General features: G+C 35.4%; 1 protein-coding gene across 8 annotated transcripts; it reads left to right on the top strand.

Moving 5' to 3' along the window:
- The first annotated feature begins 219 nt into the window (after nucleotides 1-219).
- Nucleotides 220-26,607, top strand: PNISR (PNN interacting serine and arginine rich protein). 8 transcript variants are annotated; one of them, XM_057738583.1, is made up of 13 exons: nucleotides 619-744; nucleotides 8,855-8,935; nucleotides 11,116-11,234; nucleotides 12,680-12,868; nucleotides 14,233-14,456; nucleotides 15,921-16,092; nucleotides 17,031-17,221; nucleotides 19,553-19,690; nucleotides 21,772-21,871; nucleotides 22,597-22,650; nucleotides 23,723-23,893; nucleotides 24,940-26,026; nucleotides 26,276-26,607. In XM_057738583.1, the coding sequence occupies exons 3-13, from the start codon at nucleotides 11,147-11,149 to the stop codon at nucleotides 26,304-26,306; spliced, it is 2,445 nt and encodes an 814-aa protein (XP_057594566.1). In that variant the 5' UTR covers nucleotides 619-744; nucleotides 8,855-8,935; nucleotides 11,116-11,146; the 3' UTR covers nucleotides 26,307-26,607. The 8 variants fall into 8 exon arrangements, with proteins under 8 accessions (XP_057594572.1, XP_057594566.1, XP_057594568.1 ...); XM_057738585.1 differs by having other exon boundaries at nucleotides 11,120-11,234; XM_057738584.1 differs by having other exon boundaries at nucleotides 657-748.
- Nucleotides 26,608-27,086: the final 479 nt, after the last annotated feature.

Here is a 27,086-nt window from a genome sequence, read left to right on the forward strand (position 1 = left end):
TGAGCAAGTGTCCCCGGAAGGGGGCGCGATGTCTGCCAGGTTAACAAAGAGCGACCGCGGCGGGGTCAGCTAAGGTCTCCGCTATGGCTACCATCTAAGACCGGCTACTTCAGCAACGTCCGGTCTCCCTGGAGGCGGAGCCCTCGGAGGCGCTCCGTGAGACCCAGTCCCGGAGGACTCTGGAAGTTCGGACCAGACTCTGGTCGCTCTGAAATGCGGTTCAGGGCGCACCGAGCAACCGGCCAGAGTTGGTTCCTTTGACCCCGGGGCCCCTCCGTAGTCCGAAAGTAGTGCCGCGAACTCAGCCTCCTTTTCGAAGCCAACGTACGTCCCCTAGAAGGAGGATCACGTTGCTAAAGTAAAAATTTTGAGCGCGCTCTGTACAGATCACTTAAACTCTTGGCATTCGGCCCACTGTAAAGATAAAAATGGGTCGGGCATGACGCTGGCAACATTAAAAGGTAACGTACAGTAACGTCCATTTGCATCGTGTTGACTACATGTCGAGGTGGTTTTGCCCATAACAAAAATGGCGTCGAAACATGTTAACCGGGTACAGTCACGTGTTCAAAGACCTGGATGGGGGACAGTATGGCTTCAGATGACAAACGGATGTTATTATTATTCACTTCCGGGTGAGATTAATCGGGCGCCATCTTGTCTTGTTCGTGAAGAAGTAGAAGCATCGAAAAGGTTGGAGCGGTATTACAGGAACGGTGGCGACAACGGTGTTCCGGAACCAGAGTGAGTAAGTGGTGGAGAATAATTAGGCATGGGGACGTGCCGGGCCATTACAACCTTCTTGGTTTCTGTGGCGAAGTAGCATAAACACGTAGGCTGCGTACGCTGCTTGGCGCGACTGCTGGAACCTCATTTCTCTTAAAGCGGTGGCGTCCGCCTGACTCGGTGAATCACGGCGGTGCGCCCGGCGAGAAGGAAATGTTCTTATTAAAGAGTACTCACGACCTCTCCCTCTAACTGCGAGAGTTCCCTCTCGGGTGAGAAGGGAGTGATTGTTGCCCTCCTCACCGGCCGTTAAGCACTGCGCCTGCGCAGTGGGAACCCCCTTATGGGGAGGGGGTGCAGGGGGGCAGGGGAGGCGGGGGCCCGGACCAGGACCTTCTCTGCCGTGCAGCTCCGACTACGCAGGCGCAGCCGAGGGCAACTATGTCCTTTTAGCTGCGGTTCTGTTCCTTAGTTTGTATTATCCTTGTGTTTTTAAAGTCACAGACACTATTTGTTAAGCTTCAGTAAAGAGGTAGCATCCAGGATTTCAGTTTTATTATCCTGTGGTGGATATTATCATCATCTGAACGTCTGAGTACTCGACCAGTTTTGATTGTTGATTAATGCATAGAACCGCAAAACAAAGTTGGGATTTCTGATTTGAGTGCAGCAAGGCAAATGCAACAAAAACCAGGAACACTGAAGATTAACTGTTTTGTAAGATGTTGTGGGCTATAGGTAAAGTAACAGTAACTCAGCTCTAAGATGTTCTTGAGACTCTATGTTAAAAATTTTTTTGGTTAATAGACTTTATTTTGTTAGAACTTTTTTTTGATTTACGGAAAAATTGAGCAGGTAGTACAGAGTTACCATATAAATTACCCCCCTAGACTCCTCTCCCCCAAAGCTTCTCCTATTATTAACATATATTAGCATGGTACATTTGTTACATTGAATGGACCAATAATGACATTATTGTTATCTGAAGTCCATAGTTTATCCACATTTCCTAAGTTTAAACCTAATGTCCTTTTTCTAGCCCAAGATCCTGTTTAGAATACCATATAACATTTAATTGTCATGTGTCCTTAGTCTTCTTCGGTTGTGACAGTTTTTCAGGTTTCCTTGTTTTCTATGGCTGTTACAGGCTGAAAATTCATATAGTGAAGACCTAACTTCAGTGCCTCAAAATATGACTATTTGGAGGTAGGGTCTTAAAGAAGTAAAATGAGGTTGTTAGGGTAGGCCCTGCCTGTTATAATGGTGGCCTTGTAAAAAGAGCAGTGCACAGAGGGAAGACCACGTAAACACAAAGGTAGGAGAGAGCCACCTACAAGCCAAGAAGAGAGGCCCCAGAATTAAACCCACCCTGATGACATTTTGATCTTGGACTTAGCCTCCAGAGCTATGAGGAAATAAATTTCTGTTGTTTGAGCTACCCAGTCTGTGGTACTTTGTTATGGCAGCCCTAGCAAAGTAATATGGTGACCTTGACAGTTTTTAGAGGTAGGCCAGGTATATTGTAGGGCAACTTGTTATTGGAACTTGTCTGATGTTTTTCTCATGATAAGACTGGTATTAGGGGTTTTGAGGAGGAAGATCACAAAGGTAAAGTGCCTTTTTTCATCACATTCTATCAAGGTTACGTACTATGAACATGACTTATAATTTTTTTTTTTTTAGAACTTTTATTGAGATACAGTTAACGGACAATAAACAGCATATATTTAGAGTGTACAATTTGGTATCCCAATCTCCCAATTCATTCCCCGCCAACCCTCCCCGCTTTCCCCACTTGGTGCCCATATGTTTGTTCTCTACATCTGTGTCTCTATTTCTGCCTTGCATTTCCTCTTTCATAGTTGTTAGCATTTGCCTTATGTATTGAGGTGCTCCTATATTGGGTGCATATATATTTATAATTGTTATCTCCTCTTCTTGGATTGGTCCCTTGATCTTTATGTAATGTCCTTTCTTGTCTCTTGTAACATTTTTTTAAGTATTTTATCTGATGTGAGTATTGCTACTCCAGCTTTCTTTTGATTTTCATTTGCATGGAATATGTTTTTCCATCCCCTCACTTTGTCTGTATGTGTCCCTAGGTCTGAAGTGGGTCTCTTGTAGACAGCATATATATGGGTCTTGTTTTTGTATCCATTCAGCCAGTCTGTGTCTTTTGGTTGGTGCATTTAGTCCATTTACATTCAAGGTATTTGTCGATACGTATGTTCCTATTACCATTTTCTTAATTGTTTTGTTTTTGTTTTTGTTTTTGTAGGTCCTTTTCTTCTCTTATGTTTCCCGCTTAGAGAAGTTCCTTTAGCATTTCTTGTAGGGCTGGTTTGGTGGTGCTGAATTCTCTTAGCTGTTGCTTGTCTGTAAAGCTTTTGATTTTTCCATTGAATCTGAATGAGATCCTTGCTGGGTAGAGTATTCTTGGTTGTAGGTTCTTCCCTTTCATCACTTGAAATATATCATGCCACTCCTTTCTGGCTTGTAGGGTTTCTGTTGAGAAATCAGATGTTAACCTTATGGGAGTTTCCTTGTATGTTATTTGTCGTTTTTCCCTTGTTGCTTTTAATAACTTTTCTCTGTCTTTAAGTTTTGTCAATTTGACTACTATATGTCTTGTCATGTTTCTCCTTGGGTTTATCCTGCCTGGGACTCTCTGTGCTTCCTGGACTTGGGTAGCTATTTCCTTTCCCATGTTAGGGAAGTTTTCAACTATAATCTCTTCCAATATTTTCTCGGGTTCTTTCTCTCTTCTCCTGGGACCCCTATAATGCGAATGTTGGTGCGTTTAACATTGTCCCAGAGGTCTCTTAGGCTGTCTTCAGTTCTTTTCATCCTTTTTTCTTTATTCTTTTCTGCATCAGTGATTATCACCATTCTGTCTTCCAGGTCACTTATTTGCCCTTCTGCCTCAGTTAATCTGCTATTGGTTCCTTCTAGTGTATTGTTCATCTCAGTTATTGTGTTGCATATCTCTGTTTGTTTGCTCTTTAATTCTTCTAGGTCTTTGGTAGACTTTTCGATCTTTGCATCCAGTCTTTTTTCAAAGTTCTGGATCATCTTCACCATCATTATTCTGAATTCTTTTTCTGGAAGGGTGCCTATCTCCTTTTCATGGAGTTGTTTTTGTGGGGTTTTATCCTGTCCCTTCATCTGGTACAAAATCTTTTGCCTTTTCATTTTCTCTCTCTTTCTGTGGCTGTGGTTTTCAGTTCCACAAGACAAAATACTGCTGATACTGCTGTCTGCCCTCTTGTGGAGGAAGCTATCTAGGAGGCTCGTATGACTTATAATGTTGATGTTGACCTTGATCACCTACTTGAGGTAATGTTTGTCAAATTTCTCCACTGTAAAGTTTCTCTCCCCTGTCCACTCCCTCCTTTCCATATTTCACTCTTTGAGAAAGAAGTCCCTTTGCACTGTCTGCACCTAAGGAGTGGAGGATTAAGCTCTCCCTCCTTTAGGGTGGAGTATCTACATAACTTACTTAGAATTTCTCTGCACGGAAGAGTTGTCTCTTCCCTCCAATTATTTTAATCATTTATTTATGTCAGTAAGGATTCAGTAGATATTTATGTCAAAATTTGAATTATAATCCAGTACTACTTTATTTTGTTGCCCAAATTGTTCCAGCTTTGGAAATTGGTAGCTCTTTCAGTTGTCTGCTATGTACCTTTGACATGCCCCCATCTTCCCCCCACCCCTTTTGAGCATCTTCTTACTTACTGGCACTAGAAGATGCTCCAGGCTCATTTCGTATATTTCTTGCCCAAGTTTTAAGAATCAGCTCTCTCTCTAATGATCCCTGATCCGTTTTCTTTGTTGGAGAATGGTATTAGAACCAAGATAAGTGTTCTTGTTGCTACTGGACAAGAACACTTTCCTTTAGGATACCTACATTTATTTTTCTTCCAAATTTATTTTTCAGTTATCACTTTTTTGTGTGTGTGGTATCTATAACCAAAGTATTCAATTCTCCAATATTTTTTGATCCTCTCTTGAGCTGCAAACTACAAAGTATTTCAGAATATACTAAAATGCATGTCACATCAAGTATCAAAAAAATGTTACTACATTTCAGACGATTAAAGATTATCTTTGTTAGTGCCATTTCCACCTAATCTGAGTTGATCCAAATGAATTCTTTTTGACTTTGAGATCCATTATCTGGAGTATAGGACTGAAGTGGCAGGGGAGAAGAGGATTGTTGCATTTTGTAATTTCTAAATTTGTGTTTGATATGAGAAACATTTCATTATATGCACCAGAGGATGAGTATCTTATTGTATTTCTTTGATTTTGCAACTGATGCTTAAGGGCTTTAAAGCAAGCACTACAGTTTCATTCTCATTTATCTTTCACACAGTCTATTAGATGATTTTTGCAAATATTAATGATTGTCATTTAAACAAGTGGTTTTAAGAACCTCAGAGCAATGAATGCTCTAATGTAGAATCATCTAAGAAATAGGTAAGATAAATGGTGATCATTTCTGGTTGTATTAGTTTCTTAGGGATACTGTACCAAATTACCACAAACTGGCCTTAGAACAACAGAAATTTGTTCTTTCACAGTTCTCCAGGCTACAAATATGACTGAAATTAAGATTTTGGTAGGGTCACGTATGTGTGCTCAAGAGCCTGCCTGCCCACCCTCAGCTCACGTGTGTGTGCTCTCCCTCCTCCCCGCTCTCTCTCCCCTTCCTCCTCTCTCTCCCTCTCTCCTTTTCTTCTGTCTTCTGACTCTCTGCACTACAGAAGGATCCTTCCTTGCCTCTTTCTAGTTTCTGTTGGTTCCCATCAATCTTTGGCTTTCCTTGGCTGTAGACACTTTACTCCAGTCTCTGCTTCTGTAGTCATGTGGGATTCTCCCTGTGTGTGTCCATGTTTCTTCTTCTAAAGATACCAGTCATACTGGATTAGGACCCAGTGTGACCAGTATGGTCATTTAATCCAGTATGATCTCATCTTAACTCAAATACGTTCACCAAGACCCTGTTTCCAAATAAGGTCACGTTCACAGTTAATGGGAGTGGAGGTAGGACTTCAGCATATCTTCTAGGGGGACACAAATCAATCCATAGCACTGGTCATATTTATAAACTAGGTTTTTATAGCTGTGTGTGATAATGTGCATGGTTGATGCAAACCATGGTTGTTGATCTTTCTGTTCTTCCCAAATCCCAGTTGTTTCCAAGGAAATAGCAATTAATTTAACCCTGTAAAGGGAAAGTCTTGCAGCTGGCTCATCAATGATCACATTTCTCTAAACTTTAGAAATTGAGCTGAAGGATCTTTAACATTAAGGCTAAAGGAAGAATGTCATCTTCATTGTTGAATATTAATATATGTACTTGATAATAAATTTCAGTGAATGAGTAAAATATTTTACCACTTAATATAGGCAAAGCACTTTGGAGAATTCAGATAACTATAAGACATTTCCTCTGCCCTCCATAAGATTCTCGTTTGAGTCAAAACACATGAAGATTTTCATGATCAGCTTCCTGATTCTTTGTATCTTTAAAAATGTATAGTAGATTTATTTTTTAAAAATACGCACTCATGAGTAAGGAATATAGAAAGAAAATAAAAAATGAAAATTAACTGATCTCTGTTTTCTCTCTCCAGAGCTTACCATTTTTAGGAGTTTTTTTGGTAACAGGAATTTTCTATACTAAATTGCATTCTTTTTTTGAAAAAAGAAATCTAGTGGCATCATTTTTTATCCTATATTATGTAATTTTTTTCACTATACAATTCATAATACAAGTTGTACATCAGTATATGTCAGCATATAAAAAAATCTACCTTATTCATTTTAATAGCGGAATAGGAATACACTGTATGGTTCACTCTTATCTCACCTGTTGCCCTTTGAATGTCACTAAAAGCAGATGTTCACTGTCATAGGCATGCTACACATTTTTGAGTTACATGGTGAGTATACTCATCCATGGTTTTAAGTCCTTGAAGTGGAATGACTGAATCAGAGGGATGATCACTTACAATTTTGATAAAGTATTCTAGTGCTAACTTGTCTTCCAAAAAAGACTGAACATTTGGTGTTTTACCTACACTCTTGTTCAACACTCACCCTCTGTAGCCAGGTAAAGTTTCTCAACTGCAGATTTAATTGCAGCATTTTGTTAAATAGCTCCTAACTTCTTACTTTCTTGACTTTTCCTGTCACCTTCTTTGCTGCATTTTTATTCTGCTCTGCTTCTCACAATTTCACATTCTTTCCATATTTTTCTCAGTCTAAGTGTATCAAACATTGTAGTTGAATAATAGCTTATATAAAAACTTTGGTGGGGGGAGCTTTGGAAAGCATAGTAACAATAGAAGTGGTTGATTTTAACAAACAGAAAAATGGCTACAAGTAATACAAATCATTCTTAAATATGCAAGTAAAACCTCTGTGCATAGGAAAACTTGGAAGTTTTGTTTTAATAAAAGCTTCAACCTAATGATACTGTGGGAGGTAGGGACAGGAAGATTTTTTTCCAAAGATAAAATAAAATCTGGATAAGTTTTAGATTGCTATAAGAGAAAAAACTGGAATTGAGTAGAAATGGATTGGCTTGATCACCCCTCCCCGCCCCAAGTTGTAAACTTGTGTGCTCTCAAAAACAATACTGAGAAAGTCTTGGTGGTGATATTAACCACTACTTATTGAAGCTTTCTGTGCCAAGTTTTTATGTTTCCCATTTAATCCTCACAATAACCTTATGAGGTAGACATTTATTATGTACACCATTTTACACATGAGAAAACCAAGGATTGGAGAGTAGTTAATTTGCCCATATTCACACAGCTAGTGAGTGGTATAGGTAGGCATCATGAACCAGAGCTTGTGTTCTGAAGTCTAGGTGACAAGTGGTAATCAGAAAACTTAAAAAGGGAATTGAATAAGGTGACTGTGACAACCATTAAACATGAATAAGTAAAAGAAACTTTAGAGTGATTTCTAGAAAAGTAAATCTGTGTGTTGGAAATGATGATAGGGAGTCAATATATATCATTTTCATCATTAAAATGGTTTTATTATGTGCACATCTATTTGCAGCTCCAGTAGGCACTGTATAGAGCTAGTTATAATGCCTACATTTTATGAGTTTACAACCTACGACAGAAAAATCTATGCATTGTGCCATTAGAGCTTTGGAAAACATAGCAAGCTCTGCTTACACCAGCTTTTTGTTCTCATGTATATAGGTCAACAGCTTTCTTATCATTAACCTTTAAAAGTAAACAGAAGGAAAGAAGAACCTATAGACGATTCATTTATTCATTTGTTGTTTAGTGACTGCCGGGTCACTTGCTTTAGGACAGCTTGAAAGCTGTCCAATACCTTTGGAAGGTAAAAAGATGAATACATTTATCTCTCTATCAGCTTTAAAAAGATATTAATCTGGGGACTACCCTGGCGGTCCAGTGGTTAAGGCTTCACCTTCCAGTGCATGGAGTGTGGGTTTGATCCCTGGTCGGGGAGCTAAGATCCCACATGCCTTGCCTGCCAAAAAACCAAAACGTAAAAACAACAGAAACAATATTGTAACAAATTCAATAAAAATTTAAAAATGGTCCACATCAAAAAAAATCTTAAAAAAAAAAGGTATTAATCTAATGGGAAGAAAATGAAACCATTGAAACTGTTTGAGGGACAAATTGTTCTCACCTTTCTGATGTAATTTTTAAACTTAGAATTCCATAGAAAAATCTGAATTTATTACCTTATTTGTAACATTTAAATTCATATCAGGTGGATGAAATCTTTAAAAATGTTTGTTGTTCTTTCTTTCCTCAACATATATGACAATTCCTGAATTGCTTGATATTGTTTTGTATTGTTAATGAGTTGTTCAAGTAAATAGAAAAGATATTTTTGGAAGAAAAATGTTTTAAAAGCTTTGCTTTCTCATTTCTGATGTACCTGTTTCCCTTAACTTTATAATGGTAAATCTTTTCTCATTGTAAAATTAATGGAAGAAAAAGTTCCAGATTAATTTGGAGATGATCACACTTTCATGTTCCATCTCTAGAATTTATTTGTATTAATTCTAATTAGCTCTTCATAATTTAAGTGCAAACATACACTTTTTTTTTTTTTTCAGGGCATAAGTAATCTTGCTGCTATGCTTCCAAGCTGTAGTTCTGAATCAACCTAAATTTTAAACAGAAGGTGAACCTCTGAGGTCAGTCAAAATAGCTGTTGGTATTTCTTCTGGGTGTTCCTCTTTATTTGTTACCTTTTAATTAAAGTTGTTAATCAAAGTTTTCAAGAGTGCTAATGAGTCGTTAGTTTTTAAAGGGCTTTAAAGGCATAGTTGGAAAAGAGGAGGGGGAAACAGAAGAAAGACAATCTGAAGAGATTAGAAAAAGAAGTATATTTAGCTTGGAATTGATACCCAATACAGTTGTTGGTCTCAAGTGTGGTACTATTTTTTTTTTTTTTTTTTTTTTACAATAAACTGCATATATTTAGAGTGTACAGTTTGGTATCCCAGTCTCCCCACCCCCCCACCCCCCCACCCCCCGCTTTCCCCACTTGGTGTCCATATGTTTGTTCTCTGCATCTGTGTCTCTGTTTCTGCCTTGCAAACCGGTTGATTTGTACCATTTTTCTATAGTCCACATATATGTGTTAATATACAATATTTGTTTTTCTCTTTCTGACTCACTTCACTCGGTATGACAGTCCCTAGGTCCATCCATGTCTCTACAAATGTCCCAGTTTCATTGCTTTTTACAGCTGAGTAATATTCCATTGTATGTATAGTGTGGTACTATTTAGTGCCTGTTTTGCCATAGTCTAATAATGCATTATAATAGAATATATTAATACAACTAGAAGACAAGTGCACTTGACTCATAAATAAACAAGGTATAACAAAGGAATGCATCTTCCCTAATTCACAGTGTTCTTCAGTTGAGAGGTCGGGATCTGCCATTGATAGAACTGTGTAGCATTCTGATAATGCCACGAAGACTGTGATTGCAAGCTCTTAAGAGCCTGGATTGTAATAGCCAGTTGTCGTGTTTAAGTTGGTGTCTATTACTTCCTTAATATCTGGCTTTCCTACTTTTTGTGATCCTGCAATAAATACTAAAACATAGTTTTGTATTGTTTTTTGAATAGAGGAAAGGGTCAGTCTGAAAGGATTCATTTAGTAAACATTTATTTAATGCCTGCTATATGCTAAGCCCTGGGATACAAAAATGAAGAAACATATTCTCCTACCTATGTGTGTCACTGGTTCTTGAGTAGGGTTGTATATCAATCAGTGTTGGGTGGAGAACTGGTAGATAAAAGAACTAAAAGATAAAATGACTGATAGGCATTTAAAACTTTTTATTATAAAAATTTTCAAATTAGTTTCCAGATAAGTGAACTAGTGTGATGCACCCCCCTGCCCCCATACCCATCACTTAGATTTAATAGGTATTAACATATGTTTTTCAGCCCATACTTTTCCACATTCATTATATGTTAAGATACCTGGTCTTGGGGAGTTCCCTGGTTGCCTAGTAGTTAGGATTCCAGGCTTTCACTGCCATGGCTGGGTTCAGTCCCTGGTCGGAGAAATGAGATCCCACAAGCTGCGATATGTGGTCACAAAAAACAGAAAAGAAAAGAAACCGGTCTTGTGGGCTGTCTCACTTTCTAGATTTGTCTGGTTGTTTCTTTTGATACTGTTTGGCCAGTACCTTTGTCCCCTATAATTCCTTTACACTGAAAGTGAGCCAAAAGCTCAGTTAGATTCAGGTAAAATATTTTTGGTGAAAATATTCGGAGTGATTCTGGGAACATAATATTCTGTCTTTTGAGGAAACATTTAATAATCAGTAGGGGTGATATTTCGGCAACCTTTGAATTTTTGATTTCCCGTCAGCTTTTCTTCTAAGATTGCCTGAATCAGCTGTTTTTATTAGGTTTGACAACATGACAATTTTCTAAATCTTTTCTACTTTCTGCATTCATTAACTATAATTTATAAGGAAGAGTTTTCCTTCATTACCTAGAGCTATTTGGTTACCCTCTTCAGTGAGTCTTGGTTTGGGGGAGACTAAATCACCTTTTTTCTTTTAATCTTCTAAATAAATACATTTCCAGAGATTTATATTGGGGAAAAATTAGATTTTTCCCCCTATTGATCTAAATTGATTAAGACTGTGCTTACCCCCAAACTCTTGACACCAGCATTAATTTGAAATTTTCTACTCTTGTTTGCCAGCCAAAAAATTCCAGTTGCCAGCTTTTAAGCAGAATTTTAGAGCTCTGATCACATAAATGTAACATCATATAATAATTTCTGATGTGTGAGCTTTAACATTAAAGAACACTCATTTTTAAACTATGTTTATTTTGTCGAAGGCAGAAAATCAGATATATTTTAAAAATCAGGATGTGGGATCAAGGAGGACAGCCTTGGCAGCAGTGGCCCTTGAACCAACAACAATGGATGCAGTCATTCCAGCACCAGCAGGATCCAAGTGAGAAAACAAATTGAATTTGGGAGGGGGGGAGGGGGGTATATAGAGATGAGTGGGAGGTAGACACTGGGATTAAGGGAGGTAGAATTGGGATTGGTTTATTGGATCATTTTATGGTCAGATTTTAATTTTTTCTTATAAATAATCTTACCTAGCATACGTATTAGGCAACAGACTTCTCTTTGGAAGATTTCCTCAAAGGGCAGAAAGCTTTATGTAGATTTTATATTTTTAAAACTGATTTAGTTCTTGTTTCCTAAAGAAAGAGGAAAGTCTTTCTTAAATGTATTAAGTTAATCATACTTCTGCTATTAATTCTGAATCTTAAAATTCTATGTAGATCATAGTCAACTGGTGGTATGCTATATCATTTTAAACTTTCTCTTTAATATGGAATATTTCAAGCATATACAGATGTAGAAAAGAGTATAGGGAGCCCCCGTTTATTACTTAGCTCTAACAGTGGTTAATTCATAGATAATTTTAATTGATATGATGCCTTCCACTGCCCCGCCTTTACTGGGTTAATCTTATCCTATTTCTTTTTTTAATAGCTGCATAGCATTCTGTTATAGGACTGTACTGTAATAAATCCACTTTTAGATGATTGATTGTCTGTGACTTTTTACTTTTTTAAGGCATTCCCATAATTTTGCATACATACCATTATTGTCCAATTATTTTCTTAGGAAAAAAAAATCTAAGAACTAGGTTTGATATATCACAGTTGTACATTTAAAAGGTTTAGGTATACATTGTCAAATTTAACTTCATTTCATCAACGTGTATGAGAATATATTTAATGTTTGCTAAACTGATATGTGAAAAACTATCTTAATTTACTTGGTTTACTTTATCAATACTATTAGATCTTAAAGTGTTAACTATAGGTATTTGATGAAAGGGGGAACTTTAAGATAACAGAAACAATGAATTTTGAATAAAGAATGCTTAAGAAGTTGTTAAGCAGATATATTTTGACTAGAGAAGGGAGTTAAAGATGCTAAAGAAGGGTGATGAGAAGGAACAGGAATAGCTGTCTGTTCCTATTCAACTAATGTATATAGGTTCCATTGTAGACCTGGATGGGACCTGTTTGAGAAAGAGTGAGTTTAATCATTGGTTTCTACAGTGGTTTAAAAAAGGAGTAAGAGATTTAAAAAATTCCGTAAACTGAGGTGCAGGGAATAAATTTTTTTATGAGTTAATATTAGAAGTTGGTTAAGAGTGTTTTTGTGGAGTCTTTTTCTGAATATCTTAAGTAATTTATATTATTTTGTAGCCTGAATATGGGTTATTTTTAAGCCTTTTTTTTCAGCTATAACATTTTGTAATATTTAAAGTCTCTAGTAAGGAATAACTGAGATGCTTGTTTTACATAGAGGCAGTGTTCTTTTAGCTCTTACATTCTGAATGCCAAATTCTGCTATGTTAAATTATGTTAGGCCAGATTGACTGGGCTGCATTGGCTCAAGCTTGGATTGCCCAAAGAGAAGCTTCAGGACAGCAAAGCATGGTAGAACAACCACCAGGAATGATGCCAAATGGACAAGATATGTCTACAATGGAGTCTGGTCCAAACAATCATGGGAATTTCCAAGGGGACTCAAACTTTAACAGAATGTGGCAACCAGGTTTGTTGTTTATGTTTTCCAAATTTTAGGACTATTTTTAAAATAAAATGAGGATTAAAATTAAATTGTTTAATTTGTTTAGTTTTATGACTTCTTGAAATTAATGCTTCTTAAAGACTAGGCAGTTGCAAATAGATGACCTTGAAATTTTGTGGCTAAAATTATTCTATACTCATTCTGCTAGCATTGTGGCACTCAGTTTGATTCTTTTCTTGGTTCTTCATTCCTAGGCTGACAGGGGCTGGGAACACTGGAAACCTCACTTGGCATCTAGGGAAGAGAGCATTCTATGTCTCTCTGTTGCAACCTCTGGCCTTTTCAGCAGCAGCACTGGCAGAGCAAAACATGTCTAGTCTCTAATTAAAGAAAAATTGTGTCACTGTGTGACAAATTAGTCTGTCAAATATACTCTGCCCCTACCATCCACCCATCTTTTCTTCCCTTTTTACCTGATAGTGAAGATCTTCCATAAGTTTTTGTCTGTTTATTTTTTTGTTGTTTGCTTTTTTTACTTCATAGTATGATTAGGTTCTTTGATGCTAGTTCAGTTTTTTATGACTTGTGTTATTAATTATTTCTAAGTCACTTCGAATTATTTATAGATGAGTCTTACATTTGAGTATGCTAATGGTGAAGTCATAGCTCTTTTTCCTTATTAGTACTCATTATTGTTTCTCAATGTAAGAATGGAAACCTCAGGAAGTAATCCTCTAATATCACTTTTAAAAGAATAACGAATATTCTAATCTTTAATACTGGGAGGTAGTTCATTTCTAGTTTTTTTGAGTCTGTGCCAAATTGTCCCACATTTGAAAATGTTTTGGTTCCTAAGTTCATCAGTGATTCACCCTGGCATTCCCACTTCCCCAACTTTACTCTGCTGGCTTTATGTCCCAGGCAAGTGATTTAACCCCTGTGTGCCTCAGTTTCCCTTCCTGAAATTGGCAAAAAATAGTACCTGATTCTCCCTACCTCACAGGGATGTTGTGAGGATAAATGTGTTCATGGAAGAAAGATATTATATAAAAATCTCAAGTTATTATTTTTATGGTATTATTACTGAACAGAAATAGAAAACTTCAACAGAAATTTGTTTTGGATTTTATGTTCATTAAAAATAATTTTGGGCATTTGGTTTCCGTTTATTTAGGATATGAATTAGAGTGGAAGTTAGCTCATTTGAAGTATTTATTAGATTAATTCATTGCTTATTTTTAAGATATACAAAAGGAGTTTGACCAAGAAGTCATAAATTTTTAATCTGTTTCTTTACTGAAAAATCTAGCTTTCTTGAGATCATAAAAGTTTGTGTTGATTTTGTTATAACCCCCTGTTGAATGTTTTTATGCCTAAATCCTAAATAGAATGGGGAATGCATCAGCAACCCCCACACCCCCCTCCAGATCAGCCATGGATGCCACCAACACCAGGCCCAATGGACATTGTTCCTCCTTCCGAAGACAGCAACAGTCAGGACAGTGGGGAATTTGCCCCTGACAACAGGCATATATTTAACCAGAACAATCACAACTTTGGTGGACCACCCGATAATTTTGCAGTGGGGCCAGTGAACCAGTTTGACTATCAGGTGAAAGATATTTTGTTGCTTTAATATTGTAGATGTGCACGTAATCCATTCTTTGGAAGTGTCTCATCAAGAGTACCTAAGATATGTGTTTCACTTTTCAGTCTTGTACAGATAAGCACATATTATGTCTCAAAAAAGTTACCAATTTTTGAGTATTAAAATCATTAGATTTTTATTTGCTGGTTTTTGATTTGCTTAGGAAAATGGCATAAAGGGTTGTTAGGGAAACATTTGGATAAAATGAAAAATGTGTAAGTGCAATAGCTATATGACGTTTTGTTTTCTAATTTATAATTTCAAGATGGTACCTTTAAATATTAAATAAAGTTTAGAAAATGCACAGTAGTTGAATACATTATTTATCAAAAATAAATTATGTTAAGACATGAATAAAATACATGAAGAACATAGATCATCTTCCTAAATGCAGTTCCTTCTGCTGTGTAGAGTTAAGACTTTTTATAGTGTTGTCATTTCTTTTTTCCATTCTGACATGACATGTTAATGGAATTGTACATAATTTCCTTTGTAGCATCTAATTCATTCCTAGGGACATAGAACTCTATGGGAAATAGTGTCATTATGTGGGACTTTATTTTCTCTAATCACTCTGCTATGGTCCACCCTTAAATTATAGTGCTAAGTGTCATTTTGAAATAATTGGTTGCAATTGTTACCTTTAAACTGGGCTATCATTTAAAATTTTGGAAAAAATCCGTATGTTATTTCACTGATTGTATGGATAATGGGCATAAATGTAAACAGTATTCACCGTGAGACAATAATCTTCTTATTCACACATATTCAGATACTTTTTTGTATACAAATATTTGGTATACAGATATGACAGTTTTTGTTTTGGAAAAAATGTAGTAGTGGGGAGCTTCTACTTATCCCCATGCTAATAAGACAAAGAGCTCTGTTGGTATCTGGCTTAGAAGAGCCTCTGAAAATGGCAAAATTGCAAAAAAAAGAAAAAAAGAAAAAAAATTAATGTAATGATTCAGTAGCTTTTCTGTTTGCTTAAAATAGATGTTTCTTGCAAGATTACAGAAATAGCAAATTTATAAGTAGGAAGTTGGAGTTGATTATTTTTTTCCTGTAATTTTCTAGTTACGGAGAAATTGACATTTTTTTGATTTCTTGGTAGTGAAAGGATTAGTTTATAAATGGACTCAGAAAAAGCTCATATATATATCCTTTTCTATACTTCTTGAATGTAGTGTATTATTAGCTGGATTTTATATGGCACTTTGCTTTTACATAGGCAGAAAATCTTTATCTTTCTTAAGAAAAGTAAGCCTAGGTTCTTGGGGCTACAGAAATATCGGTGGATGTTAGAACCATGGAATTCTTGGATTTGCTGCACACATGGATTTCTACTGTCCCAGTTCATAACACACGTGTGTCCCAGAGAGTATGTTGTATTAATGTGAAGAAAAATAAACTGCAATACTCTTTCAGCATGGGGCTGCTTTTGGTCCACCGCAAGGTGGATTTCATCCTCCTTATTGGCAACCAGGACCTCCAGGACCTCCGGCACCTCCCCAGAATCGAAGAGAAAGGCCATCATCATTCAGGGATCGACAGCGCTCACCTATTGCACTTCCGGTGAAGCAGGAGCCACCACAAATTGGTAGCTATTTAAGTTTAGTGAACCACAATTGGCATGATTTCTTGATCACGTAAAAAAGGATGTTTTTGTTTTCTTAAATTGTTCTAATACTCTGATATGTTACAAATTGATTCTTTAAAATCCTATCACTTTGTAGTCATAAATCTTAAAATTACAAAAAAGATACTATCTAAAATATTTAAAGTTTTGAATAATTTTCTTTAAAATAAATCTTTACCTTAAACTCCAAGTTTTGTGATGAAATTTAAATTTATCATGACCATAGCATGTTGATATGTTTTCGATGTTGATAGATACATTATGCCAGTAATGATCAGTTCTCCCTTTTAAAACCTCCTATTTGTTTTCTCTCTATGGACTCTTTCCACTCTCACTTCATCTGATATACTGCTCTCAGATTAATTTCTTTGATTATTTCACTTTCCGTAGTATTTGGCAGAGAATTTGTAATTTGAAGTAACATAATAGAACTAATTTATTGCTAGTGACGAGTTACATATTTATGTTCCTTTTTTCTGAAAACCCAAATCCAGCACTTAATGGACATTTTAAGTCTTTTTTTTTTTTTTTTTTTTAATCACAAAGTAGACATTTTAGGAAGATTCATCTTCTTTTTTAACTTAAGGAATAATATTAGTTCAAAGGAATTCTTAATGTGAAGACCTGTGGTTTTGTTTAATTTTGTTCTGTTTTCATATTTTAGGAAGCAGCCTAGTGTAACACTTGGCTATGAATTAGCCCACGTGACACTTAAACTGTCTTTGTAACCTTGAGCACATACTTAATCTCTTTGAGCTTCAGTTCCCTTACTTAAAAAGAGATGGAGTAATAGTAGTGCTTTTTAAGTTACAAAGATTCTAGAAATTTAAGATAAGGAACTGATGCATTTAGGGTTTTTACCTAATTAACTTATGAATATTTTGTCCCATGTGAAACAGATGCAGTGAAACGCAGGACTCTTCCAGCTTGGATTCGAGAAGGTCTTGAAAAAATGGAACGTGAAAAGCAGAAGAAGTTGGAGAAAGAAAGAATGGAACAACAGCGTTCACAATTGTCCAAAAAAGAAAAGAAGGCCACAGAAGATGCCGAAGGAGGAGATGGCCCTCGTTTACCTCAGAGAAGTAAATTTGTAAGTAAGACTCTCCTGACACAAAACTCCTTGTGACATCTGGGTGAAAAGTGTATTGACTTTCTGTGTTTGACTTACTTCACTTGGTATGATAATCTCTAGGTCCATCGTGTTACTGTAAATGGCATTATTTCATTCATTTTTATGGTTAAGTAATATTGCATTGTACACACACACACACACACACGCACACACACCCACCCCACATCTTCTTTATTCATTTGTCTGTCGATGAATATTTAGGTTGCTTAAATGTCTTGGCTACTGTGGATAGTGCTGCTGTGAACATTAGGGTGCATGTGTCTTTTTGAATTAGTTTTTGTCTTTTCTGAATATATGCCCATGAGTGGGATTGCTGTATCATATGGTAAGTCTATTTTTAGTTTTTTAAGGAACCTGCATACTGTTTTCCATAGTGGCTGCACCAATTTACATTTACAATTTACAAATGTCATATGATATCATTTATATGTGGAATCTAAAAAAATTGATATGAACTTATTTATAAAACAGAATAGACTCACAGACATAGAAAACAAACTTATGATTACCAAAAGGGAAAGGTGGGGAGAGGGATAAATTGGGAATTAGGGATTAACAGATACGCACTACTCTAAATAAAATAAGCAACAAGGACCTATTGTATAGCACAGCAAACTGTGTTCAATATCTTGTAATAACCTGTAGTGGGAAAGAATCTGAAAAATATATATATGTGTGTATACTGAATCACTTGCTGTACACCTGAAACTTTTTTAATATTAAAGTATAGTTGATTTACAAAGTTTGTTGAAATAGATATTACTTTAGCCTATAAAAAAGTATTAGAGTAATGTCCTTGAGGTTACTTTTAGTAAGTATATTGGAGATTGTTTTTATATGTGTGTTATTGAGGGTCGTAAGGAGAAAGGGGATAGCAAATTTATAAAACATTTCATTCCAGAGAGAAATTATTCAGTGGGGTGGTAGATAATAGGTTTTACCTTTACGAACAAACTTGTGTTCTTTTGTTGTAGTACAGCTAACGCCCTAGTGATGGACTATTAAAAAAAACTGCTTACACCAAAGGATGTAGTAACTTTCATAGTTTTTGACATAGACACTGTAAATAAAGTTTTAACTGTTTAAATCTCCATCAGTTAGATGGCATGAGTGGCTTAGGAATTTTTTTATTTAGCAGCAATATGTTCCTAGCTGGTATGACAGCCATAACACTGGCCAGTATGCAATTCAGGAAATGGTTCTTCCTCCCAAGGCCATTTTCTGCTTCAGAAATAAGTCTCAAGGACAGCAAAGTGACTAGACTTAAGCAGACATTGGCCTTGTTTAAATTCCGTGAATGCTGTAAATTACTTTTATTTTTTAACAAAAGAGCTGTGCCAAAGATGTGATTTTGTTCTGGGTGTTATACAGGTAAGGAACAACAGGCTAAGTTTACCTTTAAAAAAGGAAAAAAAGTTTTTTTTCAATCTTTACATGAAATAGTGGATTTTCAGGTCTGATTTTTTTTTTTTTTTTTTTTTTTTTTTTTTTTGAGTGTCAAAAAGACTGTTTGGAGATTATCCTCCCTCTCCTCCTAGATGCCTTTGGACTTGTGTTATGTGTATTCTTCCCCTGGTTCAAATAATCTTTCCATAGTAGTATTTAGGTAATCACTTTATCTTTTACTTAGTAGGATTGTTAAGAGTGTCTATGGAATACTTCTTTGCCTAAAGAGGAGTCCCCCTTTTAAGGTATGCTGTGTAGATACTGAAAACCTAAAACCATACAGAGAGACAAACCGCTGGTATTTCCTCTATTTGAAATAGACCTCATTTCTTATCTGTCCATTACGTAGCAAAATTTCACTAGCCAGCTGAGATCTGGAAACTGACTTTAGATTTTTCTTTTTAGGTCACATGATTTTAGGTAAATAGCTTACATTTACAGTTGTAAAAGTTACACTGAATAATATGATTGTGGTCTGTTTATCCAAAATTGTACATGCCACTCATGTCAGGACCATCATATATAATGGATATTAATTAAATCAGTCTCTGGGCATGATGTGCTCCTAGTTATTTATAAAATAAGGTAAAACTTAGGAAAGAAATTGAAAAATAAATGAAATTGATTCTTATAAGCCATCTTGTAATCCTATATTTCCTCTCAGGTAACACTTTAAATTACCACATGAAATCTATAGCACAAAAATATAATTTAGAGAGAAATTTCATTTTTATATATCTGTTTCATAGACTGATTTGGGGTTTTAAAATAGAATATGTAAGATAATTATTTTATGTTATAAGCATGAATTTGGCTACCCAAAAGTGCTATTACTTTTTTTAGGATAGTGATGAGGAAGATGAAGACACTGAAAATGTTGAGGCCGCAAGCAGTGGAAAAGTCACCAGAAGTCCATCTCCAGTTCCTCAGGAAGATCAAAGTGAACCAGAGATGACTGAAGAGGAGAAAGAGTATCAAATGGTAAAATATTAAATTTCTTACCTTTACCATGTACAAACTTAAAAAAAATTTTTTTATTGAGGTATAATTGACGTGCAACATTATATTACAGGATTTATCTTGTCTGTAATTTTAAAAATTCTTATTTGGCTATCTTAAACTTGAAACAGTTATAAAATGTATATTTGCTAGGCAAAAAATGTCTGCAAAATCGAAGTAACACTTACAACATGAAGTCACAGCTTATAAAGAAGTTACTAAGCACAATTTCTAATACTGGTGGTATAATTAGTCTTTTAGTATATGAGACCCAAGAGAACATTTATTATTTTTCTAAAGTGTGTTTTTTGAATAGTGAAAAAGATTAAAAGATTGCATAGGAAAATAAATTTAGGAAGCACTGAGTTGAACACAGTTAAATGTATTTCTTCATTGCAAGACTTCTCAAAGCTTTCAACATCTATAACATGTATTATCAATTTCTGAGATTGGGAATATAATATGCTGCATTTCTCATATTGAAAGACCAGTGATCTTTGGAATGTCTTTATTTTTTTATTGGAATATAATTGCATTACACTCTTGTACCAATTTTTGAGGTACACCAAAGTCAATCATCTGTATTTATACACATATCCCTGTATTCCCTCCCCCCCTCGACTCCCCCCCACCCTCCCCGTCCCAGTCCTCTAAGGCATCATCCATCCTCGAGTTGAACTCCCATTGTTATACAGCAACTTCCCACTGGCTATCTATATTAGAGTTGGTAGTATATATATGTCTACGCTACTCTCTCACTTCACCTCAGCTTCCCCTTCACCCCCTGCCCCCCCAAACCTCGAGTTCTCCAGCCCATTCTCTGCATCTGTGTCCTTATTCTTGTCTTGTCACTGAGTTCATCAGTACCATTTTTAGATTCCTTATATGAGTTAGCATACAATATTTGTCTTTCTCTTTCTGACATACTTCACTCTGTATGACAGACTGTAGGTCTATCCACCTCATGACATATAGCTCCATCTCATTCCTTTTTATAGCTGAGTAATATTCCATTGTATATATATATATGCCACATCTTCTGGAATGTCTTTAGATAATGCTGATTCGGTGTACTCTTATTTTAGTAGATGAGTAATCTGGATCCCAGAGAGGTCCACATTTGAAACAGCTGTTGGTAGCCAAACCAGTGCTAGAATCCAGCTCTTATTTCAAGTCTATTTTACGCCATATTATAGTAATCAAGAAAAAGGGGCTTCATTTCACAGGATGGAATAACTGCCTTTTCCCTATTTTCCTTATTTTTTCCCCCTCAAATTTTACTTTGAGCTGAGAATTAATGTAAGTTCCTAAGTGACAAAAGAAAATAGTATTGTGCTGCTTACTAATAATATTATTAAATGAAGGGATATTCCTCTCAACTTAAAACACATATGGAAACTTTTATTAATAGGGACTTTAAAAAAAAAAGTTTTGTCTCTGGAATTAGAATTCAGTGTCTGTACTATACAGATAAATTCATATATATTTTTTTAATCCATATGATTTTTAAATTTTTTAAAGTTGTGATGATTTACAATAATTTTCAAGATACTCTATTCCTTCGAATAGCTGATCTGATCTCTAAAAATGTTTTTTTTTTTTCTTTTTTTAATTTATTTATTTTATTGGCTGCGTTGGGTCTTTGTTGCTGTGCACGAGCTTTCTTTTAGTTGTGGTGAGCGGGGGCTACTCTTCGTTGTGGTGCGCAGGCTTCTCATTGCCGTGGCTTCTCTTGTTGTGGAGCACTGGCTCTAGACGCCTGGGCTTCAGTAGTTGCAGCACCTGGGCTCAACAGTTGTGGCTCACGGGCTCTAAAGCTCAGGCTCAACAGTTGTGGCGCACGGGCTTAGTTGCTCCTCGGCATGTGGGATCTTCTTGGAGCGGGGATCGAACCCATGTTCCCTGCATTGGCAGGCGGATTCTTAACCACTGCGCCACCTAGGAAGCCCTCTAAAAATGTTTTTTAAAATGGCTTTGCCTTTTAATTTTTTTTGAAAATGTCAAACTGTATTAGTAACTATAATAATTAAATTAGAAAAAACATGTAAAATATCCTTCCTTAGATGTTGCTGACAAAAATGCTTCTGACTGAAATTCTACTGGATGTCACAGATGAAGAAATTTATTACGTAGCCAAAGATGCACACCGGAAAGCAACGAAAGGTATATTGTGGGTGTTCCTGATTTTCTTTTTCTGGGGGTCTTTTGGTTTTGGTGGCTACTTTGGACTTTTTTTGTTGTCCTTGTTGAATTACTAGCAGATTTTGAATATTCTCTTGCATGTTTTAACCCTTTGGGAAAGGTTAGATTTGTAGACACCATATTAAAACTATACAGATATTTTTGTTTTATCCAGCCTACCTGAGCACAAATTAGCAATTTTGCTGTTGTTCTATAAATTGTATTGTGGAAAATTCTTGATGTTCAATTTCACCTGTTTTTTTTTTTTTAATATAGATACCATGGTATTGGTGTATGGTTTCTAATAAAATTAGTTTCACTAATGAACAATAAACCTTCGGAATTTTCACAGTTTACCGCTTATAATTTTTACAGAAGCAAGTAATGTCTCCCCCCACCATAATTTTAGTAACACTTAAAAATATATTGAAAGAAAAATTTAAATTATGGGCCATACCTCAAAAATAAAAATACCAGTGTACTGGTCAACACTTTTCCTCATTATCAACCAATTCAGCTCACATCAGAATTATAATTTCAAGGCCAGACATGCTACTGGTTTAAAATGAATGTTATGTTTTTAATGTTTCTTTTCTCCCCAAAAAGCAGCAATAGTAGTAGATTTAACAATACCATAGACTCTCATGACTATGAAATCGTGGCTATTTGTGTTAACATGTTGTTCCTGTTGTTGATGTGATACAAAGCTCCTGCAAAACAGCTGGCACAGTCCAGTGCACTGGCTTCCCTCACTGGACTCGGTAAGTATTCTCCTTATTTGTGAGAGGGCCTTAAAGGGAAAATCACACTTACTTTGTCTCTCTACGTGTTCTGTTTTGAAACTGTACTAGTCCTACTCAGTTTATAAAATTTAGGTCTTAAGGTTATAGTCTCTAAAAGGTTTACTTTTTTTTTTCCCCTACTAAAGCATTCACTGTGGGATTATTATAAATGTGGTGACTAATTCATAGTTTATTAGTGCAAGTTATAATAGTTCATAATTTAGCCATGATAGCATTTAAACTCACTTTCAAAATTATTGCATACATGCCTTAGGGAAGAACCTATCCACTAATGTGTTTAAGGACCTTTATTTAGATTCTGTTGCAGCAAGTCAAGTTTTAATGGAGAGGAAAGGGTTTATCTTATAGCATGGTAGTAGTGATGTGTTCATAATTTGCCATTTGCATGATATATTATCAAGTATATAAAAGCTTGAATTTGCCTCTTCCACATCTTCATTTCAAATTAATATTTGTAGGGGTCAACAGAAATGGGTAAAAACAAATGCCCATGTGATTTTGTTATGGTTACTGTATAGATCACTTCAGGGTGGGGAGCAGTTTTAGCACCGTACCATTTCTGTACCACTGAGAATTACAGTATTCTAATTTTGTTAGGAAAAAAATATTTAGCATCCCTTGGATTTCTAAGCTTTGAACAGTGAAAGAGTTAACTTTAGAAATATTTTCAGGATCATCATAAATTTGTGTAAGGTAGTTTGAATTGATTATGCTTTAGTAAGGCTTTGTTACTGCCCTATTAAATGAGTTTCATTGGTTAGCATGGACAGTAAGACAGTCATTTTCAAGATTCCCTTAGAGTGAGAAATATATGAAATATTCTTGAAAGAATAAGATACTAAGTATCAGTTTTCTTGAGGATTCTGTGTTCTCCTTAAGCATTGTAATTTATACTCCTCCCCACCCCGAATAAGCATATTCTTTCAAGAAAAGGCAATGAAAAAGAAATGAGGTTTCTTCTCGGACCTTAAAAAGTTTTTAGTGCATAGAATAATTTTTACATATGATGGACTGGGCTTTATGCACACAGGTGGACTGGGTGGTTATGGATCAGGAGACAGTGAAGATGAGAGGAGCGACCGAGGTTCTGAGTCATCTGACACTGATGATGAGGAATTACGTCACCGAATCCGGCAAAAACAGGAAGCTTTTTGGAGAAAAGAAAAAGAACAGCAGCTGTTACATGATAAACAGATGGAAGGTATATCTTTTAGACTCACTTAATGTTTATACAGTTCTGTTCATATTTCTTTTTATTTTTTAACAACCTAAAAATATCAAAAGATAGAATCAAGGCTAGATTATAAATAATATGTGATGTAACTGAAACTAAGGTTTTTGGCTCCTTTGCAATTTTAATCAAACTTAAAGTCAAAATTAATTATAGTATTCAAAGTATATAGTTTATAAAAGTAAAACTGTTTTTTTTTGTTTTGGGAGACATTAATTCCATTGAATATAAGTTAAGTTATTTAGTGTCTTTCTATTTCTTATTAAAGTTCTTAAAATGAAAAGACTTTGGAAAGGGGAAATATATTGTAAACTGTTGAAAAGTAATCTGTAGCTAGTATATTAAAGGATAATAGGACTTTTTTAGAAATTTTTTATGTAAAATGCTGTATGTGCCTACAGTTCTTAGTTTATGTAATGATACTGGGAATAATGAAAGAATATTTATTTAGAATTTCTTTTTTGAAAAATCTTATTTGGATAATTTGAGAAGTAATTATTGAGTTAACAGCTAAAAATTTCCTATAAATTACTTATTTACCTTCAAGTTGCCATATTGTACAAAAGGGAAATCTTTTCTTACTTGCTGTACTGTACCTCTACACTGTGGTACTCTGTTGCTGTACTGTCCAGGAAGAGAGCTAACTGCATGTAGCTGTTGAGCCTCTCAGGTGGAGGCAGCCCGAATTGAGATGTGTTGTAGCTATAAAATACACAATATTTCAAAGACTTTACATTAAAACAAACAAAAACCAATATCTCAATATTCTTTTTAACTGATTACATGTTGAAATGATATTTTTATATTTGGGTTAATAAAATATGAAAATTAATTTTACCTGTTTCTTTTTACTTCTTAAATGTAGCTACTAAAAATCTTGAATTGCTTATCACATTCTATTTCTGTTGAACAATGCTGCTCTATTTTTATAGTCTGGTAGCTTGAAATTTGGCAGTATGGGAGTTTTTTCGTTGTATGTTTGCCTTTCTTATGATTTTTGTCTTTTTCTGTTTCAGAAGAAAAGCAACAAACGGAAAGGGTTACAAAAGAGATGAATGAATTTATCCATAAAGAGCAAAATAGTTTATCACTATTAGAAGCCAGAGAAGCAGACGGTGATGTGGTTAATGAAAAGAAAAGAACTCCAAATGAAACTACGTCAGTTTTAGAACCAAAAAAAGAGCATAAAGAAAAAGAGAAACAAGGAAGGAGTAGATCAGGAAGTTCTAGTAGTGGTAGTTCCAGTAGCAATAGCAGAAGTAGTAGTACTAGTAGTACTGTCTCTAGCTCTTCATACAGTTCTAGCTCAGGTAGTAGTCGCACTTCTTCCCGATCTTCTTCTCCTAAAAGAAAAAAGAGACACAGTAGGAGTAGATCTCCAACAATTAAAGCTAGGCGCAGTAGGAGTAGAAGTTACTCTCGCAGAATTAAAATAGAGAGCAATAGGGCTAGAGTAAAGATGAGAGATAGGAGGAGATCTAATAGAAGTAGCATTGAAAGAGAAAGACGAAGAAATCGAAGTCCTTCCCGAGAGAGACGCAGAAGTAGAAGTCGCTCAAGGGATAGGCGAACCAATCGGTCCAGTCGCAGTAGGAGTCGAGATAGGCGTAAAATTGATGATCAGCGTGGAAATCTTAGTGGGAGCAGTCATAAGCATAAAGGTGAGGCTAAAGAACAAGAGAGAAAAAAAGAGAGGAGCCGAAGTATAGATAAAGATAGGAAAAAGAAAGACAAAGAAAGGGAACGTGAACAGGATAAAAGAAAAGAGAAACAAAAAAGAGAAGAAAAAGATTTTAAGTTCAGTAGTCAGGATGATAGGTTAAAAAGGAAACGAGAAAGTGAAAGAACATTCTCTCGGAGTGCTTCTATATCTGTTAAAATCATAAGACATGATTCTAGACAGGATAGTAAGAAAAGTACTACCAAAGATAGTAAAAAACATTCAGGCTCTGATTCTAGTGGAAGGAGCAGTTCTGAATCTCCAGGAAGTAGCAAAGAAAAGAAGGCTAAGAAACCTAAACATAGTCGATCGCGATCCATGGAGAAATCTCAAAGGTCTGGTAAGAAGGCAAGCCGCAAACACAAGTCTAAGTCCCGATCAAGGTAGTATACTTTTTAAAGTATTTTGTCTGATTTTTTTAAAAAAAAAAAGTTTGACTGAATTTATTCAAAGTTGAAAGTGTCCTTTCTCTCTCTCTCTTTAATAAACTCAGTTTGGTACTTGATAAATGATCATAGTCTTAAGTAATTTTAGAAATCCTATATAATATTATTTATTTGAAAATTGCAGATTCTTTAGTATAAAATACATTTTTATTTTTAAATTGTTTCTTTTCCCTTTCTTTTTTTCAGATCAACAACCCCTCCCCGTCGTAAACGCTGAGGAATGATGTGGCAAGAATGCCATGATGTTTAAAAAATTCCATGAGTTTTAAGGGCTTGTCTCATTATAGAGGCACATTGTGGCTGTGTAGGTGAAATCAGAATTTTTTTTTTTTAATCTGTAAATAGGTGTACTTTTTCCAAATGCTGCTCCAAGTTACTTAATAGGATTTCTTTGTATTACATTTTTTTCAAAAAATAGTGCATAATAAGACTATAAATATGCCATTCTCTTTCAGCTGTAATGTTCTTAAAATTATTCTTGAATGTACTGTGATGTCAATAAAGCTCTTTAGTTCATTTTTGTTAACCTCTTGCACCTTAATTTTATGATTTTAACCTAAGGAACGTACTTTTATAAAAAGGCAGCTGGAATTTTGTATAACAGGTTTTAAAGGTACTTCCTCTCATCTCCCCCAAAGAAAATGGTTTTAACTTAATAGTTTGTCAGAGTTTGTAAACTGTACCCATGGATTTTTGTCAAATTCCAACTATAAGGGTGTAGAAGAGGGCCAGAAATAGATCTTTACTTTCATCTGGAAGCATTTGACAGCTTTTCTAAACTTTTCTTCCTGTTTTGGGGATTTTCAAGTAATATAGTCTCTGTGTGTATAAAGTATGATTCACTCCTGTAAAATGAAATTGCTGGAATCAATCAGACAAGTGCACCATTAGAATATTTATAAGGAATGATTGTGTTTGACACTAGTAGCAATTCAAGTCTGAAACTACATTTTACAGTTTTCCACTTCTGTTTTAAAGCATATTTTAAACATTTTGG

Source organism: Hippopotamus amphibius, chromosome 6, assembly GCF_030028045.1.
Source record: "Hippopotamus amphibius kiboko isolate mHipAmp2 chromosome 6, mHipAmp2.hap2, whole genome shotgun sequence".
Lineage (NCBI taxonomy): Eukaryota > Metazoa > Chordata > Mammalia > Artiodactyla > Hippopotamidae > Hippopotamus > Hippopotamus amphibius.

Coding starts and splice junctions, on each gene's coding strand:
- PNISR (XM_057738583.1), top strand. CDS start 11,147: ATGTGGGATCAAGGAGGACAGCCTTGGCAGCAGTGGCCCTTGAACCAA. Junction 14,457..15,920: donor TGAACCAGTTTGACTATCAG/GTGAAAGATATT, acceptor ATACTCTTTCAG/CATGGGGCTGCTTTTGGTCC. Junction 16,093..17,030: donor GCAGGAGCCACCACAAATTG/GTAGCTATTTAA, acceptor CATGTGAAACAG/ATGCAGTGAAACGCAGGACT.